This window comes from Urocitellus parryii, chromosome 4 (genome assembly GCF_045843805.1).
Source record: "Urocitellus parryii isolate mUroPar1 chromosome 4, mUroPar1.hap1, whole genome shotgun sequence".
Classification (NCBI taxonomy): Eukaryota; Metazoa; Chordata; class Mammalia; order Rodentia; family Sciuridae; genus Urocitellus; species Urocitellus parryii.
Genome location: NC_135534.1, coordinates 97,376,456 through 97,396,334, shown reverse-complemented (window position 1 = coordinate 97,396,334; position 19,879 = coordinate 97,376,456). Strand labels below are relative to the sequence as shown.

General features: G+C 35.7%; 1 protein-coding gene across 2 annotated transcripts in view; it reads right to left on the bottom strand.

The window, feature by feature from the left end:
* The window catches only part of Zc3h12c (zinc finger CCCH-type containing 12C), a 64,465-nt gene extending 45,094 nt beyond the window's left edge, over positions 1 to 19,371 (bottom strand). The window contains exon 1 of one of the 2 annotated variants that reach the window (XM_026392539.2): positions 19,251 to 19,371. In XM_026392539.2, coding sequence (XP_026248324.1) covers positions 19,251 to 19,274 — 24 coding nt within the window. In that variant the 5' untranslated portion in view covers positions 19,275 to 19,371. Of the gene's footprint in view, positions 1 to 19,043; positions 19,124 to 19,250 lie in introns of those variants that run through there. The other variant, XM_026392541.2, reaches the window with a different exon arrangement.
* Positions 19,372 to 19,879: the final 508 nt, after the last annotated feature.

Genomic DNA, 19,879 nt, shown 5'->3' with positions numbered 1-19,879 from the left:
ACTTGGTTATCAAATTGTCATGGTATCACAGTTCTTATATAGAATTCAGTACAATCTGCGGTTTCAGGTGCTCACTGGGGGTCTTGGAATATATCTTTCATGGGTTAAGAAAGGAACTGCTATATTTTCTCTAGCAGCAATGGTTCAATATTCATTAATTCATTGTTTGTGGGAATTTAATAGGTCAAAGCTATAAAGAATCACAAGAATTGACTAATTTCTCCCTCTCTTCAAAATACATATACATCTTATCCATAATTTTTAACATCAGTTTCATTCAACAAACAGGAACATCCTGGTTGCCACTCATTGAGGACAGAACAAGAACAAAGTCAAGTCCCCTTCTCTAACCAAGTTTACAGTTTAGTGTGTATGGAGGGGCATGGGAGAGAATGTAAATAATAAACAGGTGTTGAGTGACTGAACTGTTATAAAGAAACTTTGAATAACAGAAAGCTTTACTGATAAAGTGATATTTGTGCAAATACCTAATGAAGTGAAAGGAAACATGTAATAGGGTTATGATCTAAATGTTGGTGCCCTTGCAAAATTCTTATTTCGAAACCTAACACCCAATGGGATAGTATTAAGAGTTGGTGCCTTTGGGAAGTGATTAAATCATGAGGCCTCAACCCTCAATGAATGGGGTTAATGTCCTTATAAAGGAGGCTAAAATGAGTTTCCTTGCCCCTCATGTACCATGTGAAGACATAGCAACAAGTCACCATCTAAGAAAGATGAGCTCTCACTGGATACTGAACTTGCTGGTACTTTGATTTTGGAATTCCCAACCTTCAAAGTTGTGAGAAATAAATTTCTATTGTTTACGAATTACCCAGTTTAAGGAAAGTTGCCTTAGCACGGGGAAAGAATGAAGACAAACAGGCAATGAAAGTCTCAGATGAGAATGTACATGATGTGCTCACAGACAGCAAGGTGGCCAGTATGACTGGTGGCAAGTGAGCAAGGGAAGTAATCAGATAAGGCCAGAAGAGAAGGCCAAGGGAAACCAAATCATATATAGCACCTGAAGGGCACAGCTTTTCAAAACTTCAAATTGCATGTAAATCACACAAGGAGCTTGATATTCTGATTTATGAAGTCTAAGGATGGAGACTCCACATTCTAACAAGTTCATAGGTGATGCTATTGGTGCATGGGCCTAATGGGTTCCTGGGTCCCCATAGCAAGTAGTCACAGTAAGGACTTAGCTTTATTTTGAGATGAAAAACCACAGAAACACTTTGAGAGAGAAGTGATAATCTTGTTTCATATTAATCTCTTATAAACCTGGGTTTACTTCTTAATTTCTGATGTGTTTTATTGATCTTTTCCTATTTCTGTGCTTGTACCACAAATTAAGAACTATATTTGATAAAGGGGCTAAAAGCATGCAATGGAGGAAGGATAGCATCTTCAACAAATGGTGCTGGGAAAACTGGAAATCCATATACAACAAAATGAAACTGAATCCCTTTCTCTCACCATGCACAAAAGTTAACTCAAAATGGATCAAGGAGCTTGATATCAAATCAGAGACACGGCATCTGATAGAAGAAAAAGTTGGCTACGACCTACATGCTGTGGGGTTGGGCTCCAAATTCCTCAATAGGACACCCATAGCACAAGAGTTAACATTTAAAATCAACAAATGGGACTTACTCAAACTAAAAAGTTTTTTCTCAGCAAAAGAAACAATAAGAGAGGTAAATAGGGAGCCTACATCATGGGAACAAATCTTTACTCCTCACACTTCAGATAGAGCCCTAATATCCAGAGTATATAAAGAACTCAGAAAATTAGACAATAAGATAACAAATAACCCAATCAACAAATGGTCCAAGGACTGGAACAGACACTTCTCAGAGGAGGACATACAATCAATCAACAAGTACATGAAAAAATGCTCACCATCTCTAGCAGTCAGAGAAATGCAAATCAAAATCACCCTAAGATACCATCTCACTCCAGTAAGATTGGCAGCCATTATGAAGTCAAACAACAACAAGTGCTGGCGAGGATGTGGAGAAAAGGGTACACTTGTACATTGTTGGTGGGACTGCAAATTGGTGCAGCCAATTTGGAAAGCAGTATGGAGATTTCTTGGAAAGCTGGGAATGGAACCACCATTTGACCCAGCTATTCCCCTTTTTGGTCTATTCCCTAAAGACCTAAAAAGAGCATGCTACAGAGACACTGCTACATCGATGTTCATAGCAGCACAATTCACAATAGCAAGACTGTGGAACCAACCTAGATGCCCTTCAATAGACGAATGGATAAAAAAAATGTGGCATTTATACACAATGGAGTATTACTCTGCATTAAAAAATGACAAAATCATAGAATTTGGTGGGAAATGGATGGCATTAGAGCAGATTATGCTAAGCGAAGCTAGCCAAGCCCTAAAAAACAAATGCCAAATGTCTTCTTTGATATAAAGAGAGTAGCTAAGAACAGACTAGGGAAGAAGAGCACGAGAAGAAGACCAACATTAAACAAGGATGAGAGGTGGGAGGGAAGGAGAGAGAGAAGGGAAATTGCATGGAGATGGAAGGAGACCCTCAGGGTTATACAAGGTTGCATACAAGAGGAAGTGAGGGGAAAGGGAAAAATAATACAAGGGGGAGGAATGAACTACAGTAGTGGGGGTAGAGAGAGAAGAGGGGAGGGGAGGGGAGGGGAGGGGGGATAGTGGAGGATAGGAAAGGCAGCAGAATACAACAGACATGAGTATATCAATATGTAAATCAATGGAAGTGTAACTGATGGGATTCTGCAAGCTGTATACAGGGTAAAATGGGAGTTCATAACCCGCTTGAATCAAAGTGTGAAATATGATATATCAAGAACTATGTAATGTTTTGAACAACCAACAATAAAAAAAATAAAAAATAATAAAAAAAAGAACTGTAGATTTATAATATTGGGCACCCTACATGCACAAATCTTATAATTAATTCTTTCTCCTCATTTTCATATTTTTATCCTGGCTATTTTTGCATGCACATGCTTCTGCATACATTTGAAAATTGGTGACAAATTTTCCAAAAAGCTGTCGAAAGACTGATGAAGATTATGCTCCACCAATACTTGCTTAAAAAGTGCTACTGACTTACTAAAGTGTTTAATTAAGAACAATTCATTGAAGTTTCTTCATAGGGAACTTACACATTTCTTATTAAACTTAGCTTTAAATATTTTGCTTTTTGTTTTTGCTGCTGTGAATGGAGGTTTTTCTTTCCCCATTATATTTTCTAAGTGGTTATACTGTTGGTATCTACAATATACATAAAACATTAGTGAACTAGAATTCTTAGTGTTTCCATTAGTGTTCACTGAGGCTCTTGGGCGTTCCAGATGCATATAATAATACAGAATTATCTGCTTACCCTTCTCTTGCTTCATGCTTTTGTCTGAATGTTATAATATAAAAATAGCAAAGAACAATGGTTATTTTGTGTTGTTTCAATATTAAAAGGAGTGATTTAATGTTTTTGTATTACATACATAGTATATGTATATATGTATATTATGTATTTGAATATACACATATATATATTTGTCTTTATACATAAAAGACTGTGGGCAGATTAACTTCCGCACCTCTCAGTGTCCTCACCTGTGACAGAAAAAAGGATATAATAGGGTTGTTTTGAAATTTAATAACCAATAAACACAAACTCTTAAAACAGTGTCAGGTTTAGGGTAAGCACTCAACAAGTATTAGCTGCATGTAGTTATAGGTTCATAAACACATACGTAAAGCACTATATACAGTCTTTTAAAAAATAAAAAAATTATAGAAGCACATTTTTTCTACATGATTTAAAGAAAAAAATCAGGAATTTGGATTACAATAAAATGATCTATTAAGATGAGTACATAATTTTTTTCTTACTATGAATTTCATTACTAGAAACATGATAACATTTTAGTGAAATATCAGTATAAATATATATTTTAATGAGAATTTTTGTATCAATAATCTTAAAACTCAAATCATTTTCTGTAACTTATTTGCTTTGCTACAATACACTATTGTTTTGCTGACTTAAAAGGTACACGATATTTCATCCAAAACTATTTCTCAATGGTCACTGCCAAAGAGAGCTAAACTAATTTAGTCTTCTTGTTCCTCTATAGGCATCACTATTTCTTAAGACCTGATTTACTGATGTTTTCAGAACTTTCCCTAAATACTTAATTTTATAGTACAATTCATTCCAGCATGGATTCCAAAGGAAAGAGATGAGCAAGAGGGTGATTTTATAATTTACGGATATAAGAACCAATACCATACCATGTCCTCTCCCCTAAACTAACCAAGTAACTTGAAGAAGTTACTTAACTTCTCTATGTCTCAGTTTCCTTAACACTACTAGCAGCACAGGTTTATTATGAGGATAAAATTAGTTAATATAATAATTTAGAAATGTGCCTGTCACATAGGAAATGCAAAAATGTATATTTAAAAATATTTAGATTACAAGTAAAACTGTAGTTCAAAAAAGAAAACTCAATTTACACTATTTTATTTGATATAATTCTGAAAGTTCTCTCCTTTTTAATATAGAAGAAAGAATATTGTGCAGGCAGAGGCTATAATTGTGTCCACTTTAACTTTTCTTATCACACATTTAATAGAAACAAGAAATCAAGTGATTTGGGAACTCAAATGCCCTATTCTATTCCTTTGTTCATGGTTATTTACCATATGAATTTACAAAATAAATAATTTAGAACAATGTTTATCAAAGGGAAGGGGACATAATATCTAGTTCAGAAAACCTAAACGTATCTAACTGGAAATTAAGTGCCATAAAATATTTTGGCTTATGAAATAATTAGAAAATGTTACCAACTGGTTAAAAATGTAAATATAAAAATTGTTGACCATAGCGATTTAGAAAAAATATAGTAATTTAATGGTGGGCAGGAGTGAAGGGAAGAGACAAAAATGTAAGAGAATATAATAAATACCTGAAAGAAAATAAAGAGCTTCTTCTGTAGAAAAAATATTAAAACTTTGATTTTAGTTTAACAATACTGACAGTGTGTATTATTTTAAAATACATGGCTGTAGACAGAGCAGCCATTTTTCTCTACCTCTCCCATAATATAATTTCATTAATCTTTTAATTTCTAGTCACAGAATTTTCCTAAATAAAACTCTTAAAATTTATATACTCTTCAAAGTTAGCTTCCTCCAAAGATCTATAAATTAACAATTAAAAAGTTAAAGCTACTCTGATATAAAGGGGGAGACTCAAAGTGGGATAGGGAGGGAGAGCATGGGAGGATGATTATTTCTTGATAAGGAAGAGGGGTGGGAGGAAAAGGGAGGGGGAAGGGGAATAGCAAGGATAGGGGAGTGTGATGGTCATCATTATACAAAATATATGTAAGAAGATTTGAAGTTGGTATCAACATACCTTATATACAAACAGAGATATGAAAAATTGTGGTATATATGTGTATTAACAATTGTAATGCATAAAAGGAACTATTTTTATAAGCAAAAACTTGAACATTAAAAAAATTATACTGAATAAAAAAAGTTAAAGCTATAACAATTTTCCCCTAAAATAATTGTCACTTGACAAAAATTACTTGTGTTAAAAAAAATGATTCCTATATTGAGTTTATTTTATTGATGGTAATATAACTTAAATACAGAGCATTTTATAGATATTAGCTAGTTGATCAGATTTTATTTCAAAATTCTATACATTTTAAATGTAATACTTGGAAGAAAGGCAGGAAAATGGCAGTTATAGAATGATCATGTGGTCAAACCAAGTGAGAGGTTAAATGAAAACTAATTCATTTATTCACTCAAGAAACATTTATTTGAATGGGTACCATGAGAAAGGATTACTGCTAAGTGAAGGAGAGAGACTACAAATATGAATACAGTTGCCATGCTTAAGGAGCACATAATTTATTAGGAAAACCAGATAAATTAACATCTGCATAATACAGGGCATGCCAAAATTAATATTCTTTAAAGAGATATGTCATAGAGTACAAGAAAAGACATAGCCTCAGATGTAGGAAGGTTCTGCAAGGTGACATATGTGCAAATGACAGTGATCACACATTCCTATATTCACTATATGGTGTGTGTGTCTTTTGAAGGGGAAGAGTAGGGAAAGGCAATGATAAAAGAATTGTTGCCTACAGAGGAGCACTGACCAAAGATCCAGAGGTCTTGGAGATGATAAAACATATAAAACACTGATTAATATAGCTAGAGAAGTGGCTAGAAAGTCAGGATGTGGCTGGTTCATAGTAAGTCTTGAATACCATACTGAGGAATTTCAACTTTGGTAATGGGAACTATTAAAAGTTTTTTTTTTAAAAGGCAATGGTATATTGCTACCCATGTTTCAGAAAGGTAATGGGGAACTACTATAGGTTTCTGACATGTGCTTTTTAAAATGTTTTAGGACAATAACTCCAAATGCATTGCTTTTTTATTAGTTTTGGGCTGGCAAAAGGTGACCAATAGCTAAATTTATGCAGAGAAAAAATGAGATTCTTTCTAAGATAGAGTCAGTGAGTCTAGTTAGGATTTGATACCAAAGAAAAAGGGGAGTAATTAAAAAAAAACACCTGATGGCATCAAATGAGACAAACATTACAAATATATTACAGAATGACAGGGAAGAGGGCTTAAGTAAAGGCTATAATGGACACTGAGGGAGTTATTTCTTTTTTTTAATTTGTTTTAATTAGTTACACATGACAGTACAATGATCTTGACATATTGAGGGAGTTATTTCTATGAAGTGAAAAGAGGTGGAATGAATGGGAAATTATTCTTTACCATGTTTTTATGCTACAGACACCTTTCTCAGTCTATACACTTTTTTCAAAGTAATGCTTTTAAATATGTAAAACAAAAACATAGGGTTGTATTTCAAAGGAAGCCAATTATACTGAAGTATAGTCATTAAAATATTAAAAACTGCAACAGTGAAATATATGCCTTTTTATTAACACATTAAAATAAAAAGATGAAGCAGAAGATCTAAAAAACGATCACGATTTAGAAATAGTTAAAAATGCAAATGAGGGGCCAGGGTTGTGGCTCAGCGGTAGAGCACTTGCCTAGCACACATGAGACACTGGGTTCGATCGCCGGCACCACATAAAAATAAACAAATAAAATAAGGGTATTGTGTCCATCTACAACTAAATTTTTTTTAAAAAGTGCAAATGATACTTCAGGGTATTTACTTCAACTGGAATATGATTTCTGCTATTAATATTGGGCTTGTTGCTTACATTCATAATTGAGAGAAATGCTAAATTTCAATTAGAGGATATGAAAATAAAGATGTAAATTTTTCCCATCAGGCATCACAGAACCAATGGAACACAGGTTGAAAATGCCTGGTAAAGATATAGATTTTGCTGAAAAAGAGATGATGGCATATGTTAGGCAAGAAAAGATTAAGATACAGAAAGATATTTTGGGTGGTGGTGGTGGAAAGCAATAGAAGAGTTTCAAAAGAAGTCTTTTCTCCCCTTTTTTGGGTACAAAAACTTTAAAATAATAGTTTTAGTGCAGCAGGAGATGAAAGATATGTGCGTGCACATATGTGTATAAAAAAGAATAATAGACTATAACTTTAAAAAGAAAGGAAAACACTAAAGTAGGGAAAACAACAGACTTGGTTCTATCAGGAAACCAATGACTTTCTTTTATCCTATAATTCTCTGGTAAAACTAACCAGCCTTCAACCCTCAACTCTGTACTCTTCCCTAGTCTCCATAAGATTCAGTGGGCCAAGATGGAATGGGAGTAAAGAGAGACAAGGAAAAAGGCCTCTGGCAGGGAACTACCAGTCATGGGAGCAGAAGGTTAATTTTTTGCTGCTGTTCCACCTCCTTTTCTAAAGCCTGTTCACTCTTTCCCAGCACTGCAGATTCCTAGAGGCTTCACATTGCCATTTGGCAGTCTACTTCCATTCTTGTTACTCCTTCCAACATCTTTCCCACCAAAAATCCAAACTCCAAAAGAAAGATCAGTGAGAGTGTTAAGACACTTAAATGGTTAAAATAATTAAACATTTAAATGTGAAGAATTCTTGAGATAAGGAATATTCTGTGGATATTATAAGGATACTTAGATAAAATGATTGAGGAAATTGTTAAATATAAAATTTTAGTATCTACTATTCTCAACCTCCTTCCTTATCCTTGCACCTAACTTCCTGTGTGTGTATATATGTATGAGTGTATGCACACACATGTGTGCAGGAGTTAAGAGGCTGGGAGTTAGAACCAATTTACCCCACTTCTTATTCTTGGAAGAAAATTTTAAATCATTGGGTTTGGTAAACAAGGAAGTAAACATTTGGCAATTAAATGTATCAGTGTTCAAAACAAGAATTTCTAAAAATAAGTGACCATTTTATTTGACCTTCTAATTCTGAATGTCTTTCTAAGAGGTAACACAAAAAGTTGAATAAGAGACTATTGCACATTGAGAAGTATGAGAATTCTATATACTATAGGTTTACAAATGAAAATCATTTCAAGATTATGACATATGTATATCTATGTTGAACTATCTTGCTTACCCTAGGTACATACTATCAAGTAAGTCTCAATCTATTAAAATGCACATAAAAGTTAAGCACTCATTTGCTATCAAAGTAGGAAATAAACATTTATGATCTACCTGTTATATTGAAGACTGTGTAGGCAAAAGACTCAGCACCCAGTAGCACACTTGCCAAATTAACATTCTGGTTTCTGGCTGTCACTCAGGAGTTCCAAAGTGCTTTCTCCACCTGCCACATCTTCATTCAGGTTGCTTTCACAGCATGGGTGGGTCTAGAAGCTAAGTTGCAGCTGCCAACCTGGTACATGCTTCACAGCCAGCCAGGCCAGCAGAAAAATATCCTACCTCAACCAAATTCACAAAATCAATTTTCTGAAGTTTTTTTTTCCCTTATAAGGTGATTCCTTATTGTTTTTTTTTAAAAAAATCACACTTGAAAAAAATATACCATCTATCCTCTGGGGCTAGTCTCAGCACAGAAAATCTTTCTGATTTATGAGATCAGGATTTAACTCAAACATTAGCTGCTGCTTGCTCCTTGCTGATGTTCTTATTCAAAAGGGAGGTTTTAAAGACCCTAGGACCAGTCTGAGGCTCTCTCATTAATATATCAGAAGACCTCCAAGAATACTGAAAAGTACGTAACTTAATGGGGAAATAAAAGGGCAGTGTGTGATGCATTAGGAGTTTGTTATTTGTGTTACTTATAGGAGTCACCAGAATCACTACCAATCTCCATTCTCAAGATGTGGAGCTGGTTCTAAATGCTGAATTCTATGATTCTTTTGGTCAGTTTATTTTTCCCATCCATAAACAGGACAGGAAAGAGACGTTAATTTGTACTTCCAAAGCTAACCATCTTGGAGTAAGGGTGGGAGTTTTCAAAAAATACTCCCTGATACACTGTTAAACTAATAAAGAGAGCATAGTTGTCATCATGGAAAAGTCACAGGTACCTTCTCAACTTCTAATGCCCAGAAAACCTCTAGAAGGGAGTGCAACAGGACCAGAAGTGTGCAGATTAGTAGGGAAACTCCATTTAAGGACTCAAATGCTTTAAATACAAGCTAGGAAATCAGTTAATTTTGAAAGTTACACCATTCTGTCCTTACACAAAGAGGACAGAAGCCCTGACAATCCAAAGCATAAGATTTATTTTTCTTATTCACAGGCCTTCAGTGATGATGATGGTATTAAACTCTAAGGTACATAAATATTTAAACAACAGCAACAAAAAATATGACTCTTACTCAAGTACTGATTTAATAATTTACCATGAGATACTTGATTTCAAAGCTGACATACAGATATTTGCACTAGACCAACTTTTTCAAAGCCTTGAGAAAAATTCAAACTTTGAGAGTAGGGCATGATACATAAAAAATAAGTTACAAGCAGACAGATAACTCACATAAAATTCCAATTAACTCTATTGTTATAAAAAATAAAATTTTAGACTATTTAGAAATGGATCATAATAAAATGTTCACCTATGAGATGTGGCCAAACTGATAATCCATGATGTAAATTTTTTAATAGATATAAAAAGGAATTAAACATTTAAATCAGAAAGGTTAATATGAGCAAATAATTAAAAATAAAGCTGAACAAAAGAATAAAATTAAAGGCAGAAATAAATAAATTAGGAAGCAAAAATAAGTAAAACTGGTTAATAAGGATTAGAGGTATGGCTCAGTGGCAGAATGCATTCTTAGTATGCAAAGGCCCTGGGTTCAACACTCAGAATCAAAAACAAGTGATTTGGTGAATAAAATGAAGAGCTGGTTCTAAATGCTGAATGAATGAACAAATGAATGAGTGAATAACTTCAGAAAAGTATAACCAAGAGGTCAGAGAACACTACAAATATATAATATAAATTTAATATTCAATGAAATGGGTTAAATGTCAACATTTCTGCATAAAACATTATGTCAATAAATTAAGAATCCATAATCAAAGTTGACTTAAGCAGTTGCACCATGGAAGAATAAAAACTTTTTAAGATTTCTATATGACATTCCATTCCTGCCAAAGTATGTTATATCAATAGGTTCTATGAATGCGTTCTAGCAAAACCTCAAAGCATCAAGTCTCTCTTCTGTTTCTTAGATTATTCTAAGGCACCAAAGATGGAAGGCATCCCAACTAGTTTGTGAGGCTAGCATAACTCTGTTGATAAAAACCCACAGGTACCACCCAAACTTATCAAATATACATATACTCTTACTTATATAAAAAGTCCTAAATTCAACAAAAGTAAATTATATGGAGATTTTGCTAACATTAAACAACTTTTTTAACCAACTCATTACATGTATTGGTTAAATGCTTTTATTGGATCGATGTGAAAGATGTTATATCAAGAGTGTCTAGATTTTTGGTTTACGCAGCTGAGAAGGAGACAGTATTTACTAAGAAAGGAACAGATTTGGGATAAAAGTTTTGTTGATAGTTTTAGTTTCAGATACCAATAGAGCTCTCTACAAAGCAGCAGTGTACAAGACAGAAGTCAAGACTGAAGACATAATGTGGTAATTATCAGTTCACAGATGGTATTCTAAAATATAATATTGGATAGACTTGTTTTGGAAGAGTACAGAAAAAAGTATAGAAGCACACTTTTAATAATCTAAGGACAGGAAGGCACCATCTAGATTAGTGGCTACCATATTTTACTATAGTTTATATTTGCTATATCTAATCATTTTTTGGCAAGCTAAATTAGGATTTCAGCACAAAAAATATTTAATAAAAATCTCATGGTATCACAATGTGATTTGACAGTTTCTTAAAATTTTTGTTTCAGTTTCACTGCACTTTGGAGGCTTGTAAATTATTAGAAGCTTTTTTTTTTTTTTTTTTTTGAGAGAAGGGCAGTAGTTTTCAAACAGTTTTCTGCAAAGATGCATAAGGAAATTGGTAAGGGGGGGGCGCACAGGGACTCTCACTTTAAGACTTTAGTTGAATGAAGAGCTTTTTTTCCCAGAGGATATAAACTGTTGTCACTGACTTTTAACCAATTTTTTTAGATATGGCATAACAAGTGGACAACTGTGAAAAGAATAGGTCTCAAATTTTAAAATAGTGAGACAAGGATAGAATAATTAAATGGAATGAAAATAGTAAATTTTCAGCCTTACTGGAGTTACAATAGTTGACTATTTGCTCAATTAAAAATGAAGAGATATCTTAATATTAGAAATGTATAGTTGCAGACATTTCTTAAAAGATCCTTTAGGAGCTAGGGTATAGGTCAGTGGTTGAATGCTTACCTACCTATGTGAAGCCCTGGTTCAATCTCAAGAATCACCACCACCACCAAAATAAAAACAAAAAGACCTTAAGGCTTTAATAATTTAAGGTAATCCCCATTATATGCAAAGCTATTTTTAAGTTTCTTACATTTAACTATTATAGATATTGTTGGAACATGTTTATATAAGCAAAAGACACCTGTACTAGAAAATAGCCACAAGCATTTTGAAAAGCAGAAGTCTCATTAAAGTCAGAAGTAAGTCCTAAATGCTTCTAATTAATCAGTACTAGTCTCTGATTTAAGCCAATGAAGTAAGACAAGAAAAAAGGATAAAATAAAAATATTGAAAAAAACCACATACTAATGGGTCATTAAGTATCCTGAAAATAAAGAGACGCAATTGAAACAGAGTTGGAACTACATCTTAATAATTTATCTAATAGTATATTAAAAAGGATTCTATAAGGTAGCCAAATGGTTATATAAAATAAATAACTTTTTAAAAATCAACTACTAGCAGGTATAAAATACAGATGAATATCCCTTATCCAAAATGCTTGGGACCAGTAATGTTTCAGATTTTGAATGTTGTTGAATTTTGGAATATTTGTATACATATAATGAGATAACTTGAGGATGGGACCCAAGATTAAACATAAAATGAATTTATGTTTCATATTTAGTTTACATACATAATAAGTGAAAATCACAATAAGATGGCTAAGGACTTAGATACTTCAATATACATTATTAATCAATACCCACAATCATTATAGTATCATGATGATAAGTATTACTATAACCATTTTATAGGCAAAGAAACTGAGGCTTAGGGAAATTAATGAGAATTTGCGCAAGATCACATACATAACCAGTAAGTGTCCTAACAGGCATCAAATTCAATTTCTCGGACTCCACAAAATGAGCTTCTTAGCACTATACTCATGCTGGTATACCAAATGAACAAAAAAGACTGTGGAGAAATAGTGATGAGAACTAAGAAGTGAACGCTCATGTACTGCTGATAGATTACTAATTAACTTTCCTAGAGGGCAATTTTCATGATCACATCTTGGAATGTGTTAAAAATATACTTAGGTAGACATTGATTTCTATACACAGACATTTATCACACTGTTTATTACAACTAAAAAAACTGGTTATGATCAATTATTTCTTATATTGTTAGTGCATAGTTGTTCATAGTAGGCCTTAATAATTTTATTTCTGTGATACAGTTGCAACATATCTCTTTTTTCATCTCTAATTTTATTTGGGTCTTCTTTCTCTTTTTTTCTTGGTTTGCTCACAACCTAAATATAAAACAATATAAACCTGATCAAATTATAATACTTAAGATATGCTGAATGTCATTCAGCCAGTAAAAACAATTTCTTAAAAGAATACTGAATGACATAGGAAAACTCGTATGAAAAGCAAGTAATAAAACTATAATGCATACACTTTTGGGGGGTTGGGGGGATACCTGGGATTAAACTCAGGGGGTTGGGGGGGATACCCGGGATTAAACACCTGACCACTGAAACACATCCCCAGCCCTCTTTTGTATTTTATTTAGAGACTAGGTCTCACTGAGTTGCTTAGCACTTCGAGTTTGCTGAGGCTTGGCTTTGACCTCACAATCCTCCTGTCTTAGCCTCCCTAGCCACTGGTATTACAGGCATGCACCAATCCGCCCAGCAATGCATACACTTTCACAAGGATTTTTTACAATGAAATTTTTAAAAATGAAAACAAGAACACCAATATTTTACGTTACATATAAGCAAGAAATATAGATTATTTCACTATCATTTTGTACTTTTCCTGTATTTTATAAATGTGATAAAATGTGCCAAAATATTAAATTCTAAATCTAATTTAAAAGGATAAAATGAAGTAGTCAAAATAGTAAAAATGGATTTTAGAAAACACCTCCTCATTAAAACTATTTTTCCTATGCATGATAGTGCTAATTTAACACAATTATGCCCATGATTATTTATTACTTAAGCCACTTTTCTTAGCAAAAATAGAAATAATGTATTTTATCTAAAATAGATCATTTATTGCACATAGATCTGCACTAGACATTTTAAATTAAAGCAAAATTTCAGAAGTATTTAATTCACTAACTCAATGGGGCCAAAGAACAAGAACATAAACATTAAAAAAGCATAAGTCAACAACGAGGAGACAGCCTCAATTATATGGGAAAACTTCCCTGTAGATGTACAAAATAATAAAAATAAATTATAAAGTAAAAGCCTAGATTTCAAACAGACTAAATCTCAGAATAAGGATAAAATAAGCCCACCAATTTTGAATGGGAAATGAGTACAGATGACTAAGAACAAAGAACAAAAACTAATTTTAGCTTTATCCTAAAAGACAAAGTAATAGATTTGAAAGCCCTCTGAAAAACCTAAAATATAAGCTGACATTTTAGTAACAATAAAAGTAAACTTGATTTTATAGAAGTTTCATTATTGGCAGTTCCAAGCACTTGGAACATAACTGAGAGCCAGAGAAAAAGTAGAAAAACAAAACAAATAAATAAAATCTCTGTCCAATGAAATGAATGGATACTGCTAATTCATTTCATAATACTGAATTGTTCTTTGTGCTAAGTACTTTTACTTTCATTATCTTGAATTATGAGAAAACAACTCTGCAAAGTTAATGTGTTTCATAGGTGAATAATCAAAGAGATATTAAGAGTCTTGCCTAGAGTCACAGGTAGAATATGGCAGGGCCAGAATTCAACTGTGTATCTACCTTAGGTCACAGCCTTAACCTGCTCTCTCCATACAGTGTGAATATTCACTTCTCAATCTAGACTATTTGAACATCCTATAATCACTGCCTAGAAATTTTATTTCAGATATATTATTAGCTTCTTGTCATCCAGTTTCACAATCCACAGCAGATATCATCTGCAAATTAGAGGAAGGGAATGACAATGTCAGCAAGGAACAGCTAATATCAAGGAGAGAACAAAAATCACTGCTATGAATCAATATCAATAATTGATTCCTGCTACCTCATCACCTAAAATAAACAGCATAGAAGTATTGTTATTTAATTTAGGGTAAATTAGAAATCTAAATAATTCAGGTCAAGTTATTTAGCATCTCTAGTTCAATCACCTGCAAGGCAGGAAAAAAAAAAGTGCAGCATACACTTTATATAGTTGTTATCAAACTACATTACGTAATGTAAGTTCTAAATTATGCCTAGCATAGAGTTAAGGAACAATAAATATTAGCTATTGTTACCTCTCAAAATAATTTATATCACAGGATATATATTATTTGAAAACAGGAAAATACAATGTGAACTAATTATTCTTCCTTTTAAAACAGAGAAAAATGTTTTGCTCTTAAAAACTGGTATTTTGGAAAATTCATGTTTGTAATATTCTTACCTTGCTAAAGGAAGTAATCGAAGTTAATTATATTCTTAAAAGGCAAATGTATATTCCTCCTCAAGCAATCACATAATATATTCTAAGTTAATTTTTAAATGCCTGACTATCAGTTGTGTATTTGCTCTGTAACGATCATCATAATCATCATAACCATCTCTTATCCATTTATTATTATTATTGTTGTTGTTTGTCATAACCATCACTAACAGATCATTGGTTAATCCTCAGGACAAGTCTATACACTGGGTAATTTTTTTTTTAATAGATGAAGAGCAGAGACAGAAAAAAGCAGAAATGAGGAAGAAACAGCTCTTATCTAATCTGCAAGTATTATGAAGAAATATATAGTATTTCGAAAATGGGGAATTAAGCAATTACTTCTGAATTGCTTAATTTGAAAAACAAATGCTTGTCATTTGTTTTTACTTTAAAGTTCATGTACAAATTCTGCAAACTACATAAATATGAATGCAAATAATTGGAACAATCTTGACTAAAATATTTACATAACTTATTTCTGGGTGAGGAGATTTCACATGAACTTAAGTTTCCTCCATACTTTACTTTTCTTAATCAACACATCAGTACTTTAAAATATAGTACCACACGCCAGTACTTTACAATATAAGTATAAAAGTAAGCATTAAAATTAGAGATTAATGCCCATCTAACACATTGTCAAAGATTTTAAAAGTCAGTACTTAATGAGTGTAAACATGGGATGAAATCAACACTCTGACTCTTTGCTAATGGATATATACACATCAATACAACTTTTGGTTAAAAAAACCATCAAAAACTTTAAGGCTTATTCTCTTTGATCATTATTTCTTGGAATCCATCCGAAAAACATACTAAAGAAAAAAATTTTTACTGAGATGTTCATATCATTATAATATTAAAATATTGGGGGAAAAGCACACATGTCTAACTGCAATAGAATGATTAGATAAAAATAATCCATTGTTAGGAAGGAAATGTTTGAAATATTTTGAATGTCATAAGAAAATCCTTAGTTTGTTATATAGGAATGGGAAGGTGGAATTCAAAATGCTATCAACAATAAAATTCCAAGTATATAGGAAAATGTTATGTCTTTTTAGAAACAAACTCCCACGTAAGATCATTCTATTCTATTATTTAAACCTTAAAATAAAAGATTAATCTATTAACATTTATTATTATAGAGACCTTAATTTTTGTTTTAAGGAGAACTAAGTTGGGACTCTCTGCTAGTAATAACTGTGGACAAATGCTGCAGGCCTATAAGGTATATTAACATTTAAAGTTTTTTTTTTTTTAAGAACATTTGGTAGATTTAAGATCAAATGTAGAAACCAGAATCTCAATATTTTAGGTGTAAATGTGGAATAGTGATTTAATACACTTATATTATTTGCTGACCATCTTACAAACTATATCCCAAGATTTGCCTTCTTAATCACCCACTACTCCAATGTGCCACAAGCTTCAGATGCAGGTCCATCCACTATCTGCTTTCCTGCTACAGCTCCTTGACTCATTTACTTACTTGGAAATGGCTCCCACCCAGGTATATGCACATGAATCCTACCTTGTAATTTATCCCTTTAGAGGTCAGGGGTCTTACTCAGCACCTATACTGATATTAAATTATTTGCCAAGGGAACAAGATGAGCAGTAACTGGCAGATTCGTTTACAATAATATATTCCAAGGCTAAAAAGACAAAACTTTTCTTACATGTTTTTTAAAAAACTGCTATGTAATCAGAATCAAAGAATCCTTCTAGTTTATATATGAAAACCACTAAGCAGATATAAAATGATAACACCTTATACATATATTAATTAAAAAATAAATGTAGAAATCACTGTGGGCTGCTAGAATCAGGGCAAAGTAAAAAATGAGAAAAAATGTTTTAAAGATACAATTTCTATTAATCACTTGGGGTCCAATTTGGCAGATGCAACCCATCAAAACATAGCTCCAGAGAAGCCTGAAATATAGAATATTTTATTATTCTGGTAATTAAAACAAAAACTTAGTAAAAGGAAGTGATAAATAAAACTCCCATCAGCATACAAGCATTCCAAGTGTCTGTTTTCTATCCATTAATATTTTCCATTATACTACTTTCCATCAGACTTTGATTATTAAATGGGGTGCGTGTGTGTAAAATAATTATCTATTTCTTGTTGTTTTAAGTTTACTTTGGGCTATGGGAGTAGAGCAGTGGTAGAGTGTCTAGAATGTGGGAGGTCCTGGGTTCAATACCCAGGAAAAAAAAAATTCACTTTATTTTGCTTATAATGTTTAAGTACATTTACAATGCTAGAAGAACTGCAACTTACTTTGAAAGTAAACCCATTCTTTAAATAAAGATATTCAAACATTTTGAATTATGGATTCATTAGTCAACTATGATATTTTTATGGTACCTTCAAGGAGACTAAGTTAGGTAACTTAATATAGGCAGGCCACATTAGAAAAAAGGTGTATAGAGGGGCAAGTCTAAAATAGTCATCTTCCTGAGCTTGTCACAGTAAGATTTATTTTACAAATATTTAGTCAGCTATCTATATATTCAAACATCAGAGAATACAAAAAAAATTCAAGAATACGTACTAAAACTAAATGAATTTTGGCCTATGTCAGAGATGAAATAAATGGAACTCAAACCCTCTGTACTCCTGACTTTCTATGGTTTTTGGAAAGTCCAAAAAATGTATTTGAGGCGTATTTCCTATTTTCTGTTTACATTAACATGAGAAAATGAAAAACTCAGTGAGGAAATAAGAACTGAACAACCTTCCCAAATTTCTGAATATACAGTACTCAGGCCCAAGGATATCTGCATCTATTCTAAGGTGGTTAAAAAAAAAAAACAAAACACTGAATCAATAAGCGCCTGATGGGCCTGGAGATAGTCCAACAGTCTTGCAACCAATGGGAAAACTTTCCCTAAATCGAGATTAGTGTTTCATCTCTTTACCACAAAACACAATGCAGGATTGTTAACGGGTACCCAAAAGGCAAGAGGCGCAGTTAAGAGAACTCAGTACTTGGAAGCTACCTCTGTTTTTCAGGACTTTAAGCGGTAAAGGATGAAACAGTTTAAGGAAGAAAAGCGGGATTCATTTCTCCAAGTTATATCTATAGCACCTCTTTGTAAGGAGTTAAACATGTGAAGTAGCCGAGCTAAAAGGAACGCCTGGTGTGAAAGGGAACTGGGCTGGAGCCTGAGCAGAGAGGGAGAAGGAGGGACGCGGGGGTGAGGGGTCTTCATCAGGACCGGCCGAGTGGGGTGGTAGGATGGAGCGATGGATAATAAAAGCGAACGGCTGGGGCCGGATCCGAGATGTCGGCTGATGCCTCACCCCACGAGCGCGCGAGGGTCCGAGCCGCAGCGGCACAGCTTTGGGTCCGTTTCCACCGCGGACGCCGGAGCCCGCCTCCATGTTCGGCCGCCGTGCCCCCGGCCGGGAGGGAGCCGACCAGTGCCCTAGGCCGCGGGGCCGGACACCGGCCTCACCTCGCCCGAAATCCTGGCGGGACCGGAGCCGCCCGCAGAGGATGCGCTGGGCTTTCCGCTCCGTGCCACCTGAGTGGCGGGAGCTCGGCGACTCGACCTCGGGCAGTGCGACCCGCCTGGGCCTGGAGATCACCCGGCTCGGCCGCTCCGGTCCCAGCCCGGCGTCCAGACGCGGCCTCCCGGCCCCCTGGCCTCCCCACGTCCGTTCCTTCAGCGTCCCTCTCGCCGCCGTCGGCACCCCAACCCCCTTCCCGAGGACAAACCTGGGGGCCGCTACCGGGCATGGCCAATCCCGCGAGGAAGCGGCGAGCGGGCGGCGGGGCCCGCGGCCACAGCGGCCAGCTCGGCCCTCCCCGCGCCGAGCCGCGCCCGTCCGCTCGCCCTCTCAGCGGGCCCCGGAGCCCCCCTCTCCCGGCTGGCACAGCTCACACCCCACAGTCGCGCGCGCCGGGATCTGTTGCTCAACCTACTTGCAGTCTCTTCTCAGCAGCCATCACATGCTCTGGGAGCCGGGGCAGCCCCGGGGCCCTGCGGCAGGCGGCCGCCTTTCGCCTCAGCCCTGGGCCGCCGCGGCAGCCGCTAGGGCGCAGGGCAAGCGGGAGGCTTCCCCATGCCGCCCGCCCGCCCGGCCAGCCGGCCGCAAGCCGGGGCCCCGGCTCGGGCGCGCCCCCAGCCCTCGGCTCGGCCCGCCGCCCGCGCCGCTGCTCCGCGGGCGAGAGCGAACTCGCCTCGGCCGCCTGCCGCCTCGCTCCTTGCCCGCCCGCCGGCAGCCGCCGCCGCGCGCCGCTTCCTCCTCCCCTTCTCTCTTTTCCTTCTCCTTCGCCGCCTCTGGAGCCGAGGTTGGCAAACCAGCACCTGCTGCTGGAGATCGCCGAGAACTGAAACAGGAAACCCTGAGCCAGGGGGAAAACCCGGGAGGCGTGGAGAAGGGTGAGGGGAGTTGCTGGGACCTGTCGGGCTCTACCCGGCTGCTGGGGCCGCCCGAGGTTCCCGCGCCTCCTCCCCTCTCACCCATTCCCTTTCCCGGCCCAACCCAGGGGTCCCGACCTCCCCTCGCGGCTCCCGCAGAGCTGTCCCGAGGGTGCGCCTGGGCTGGTCA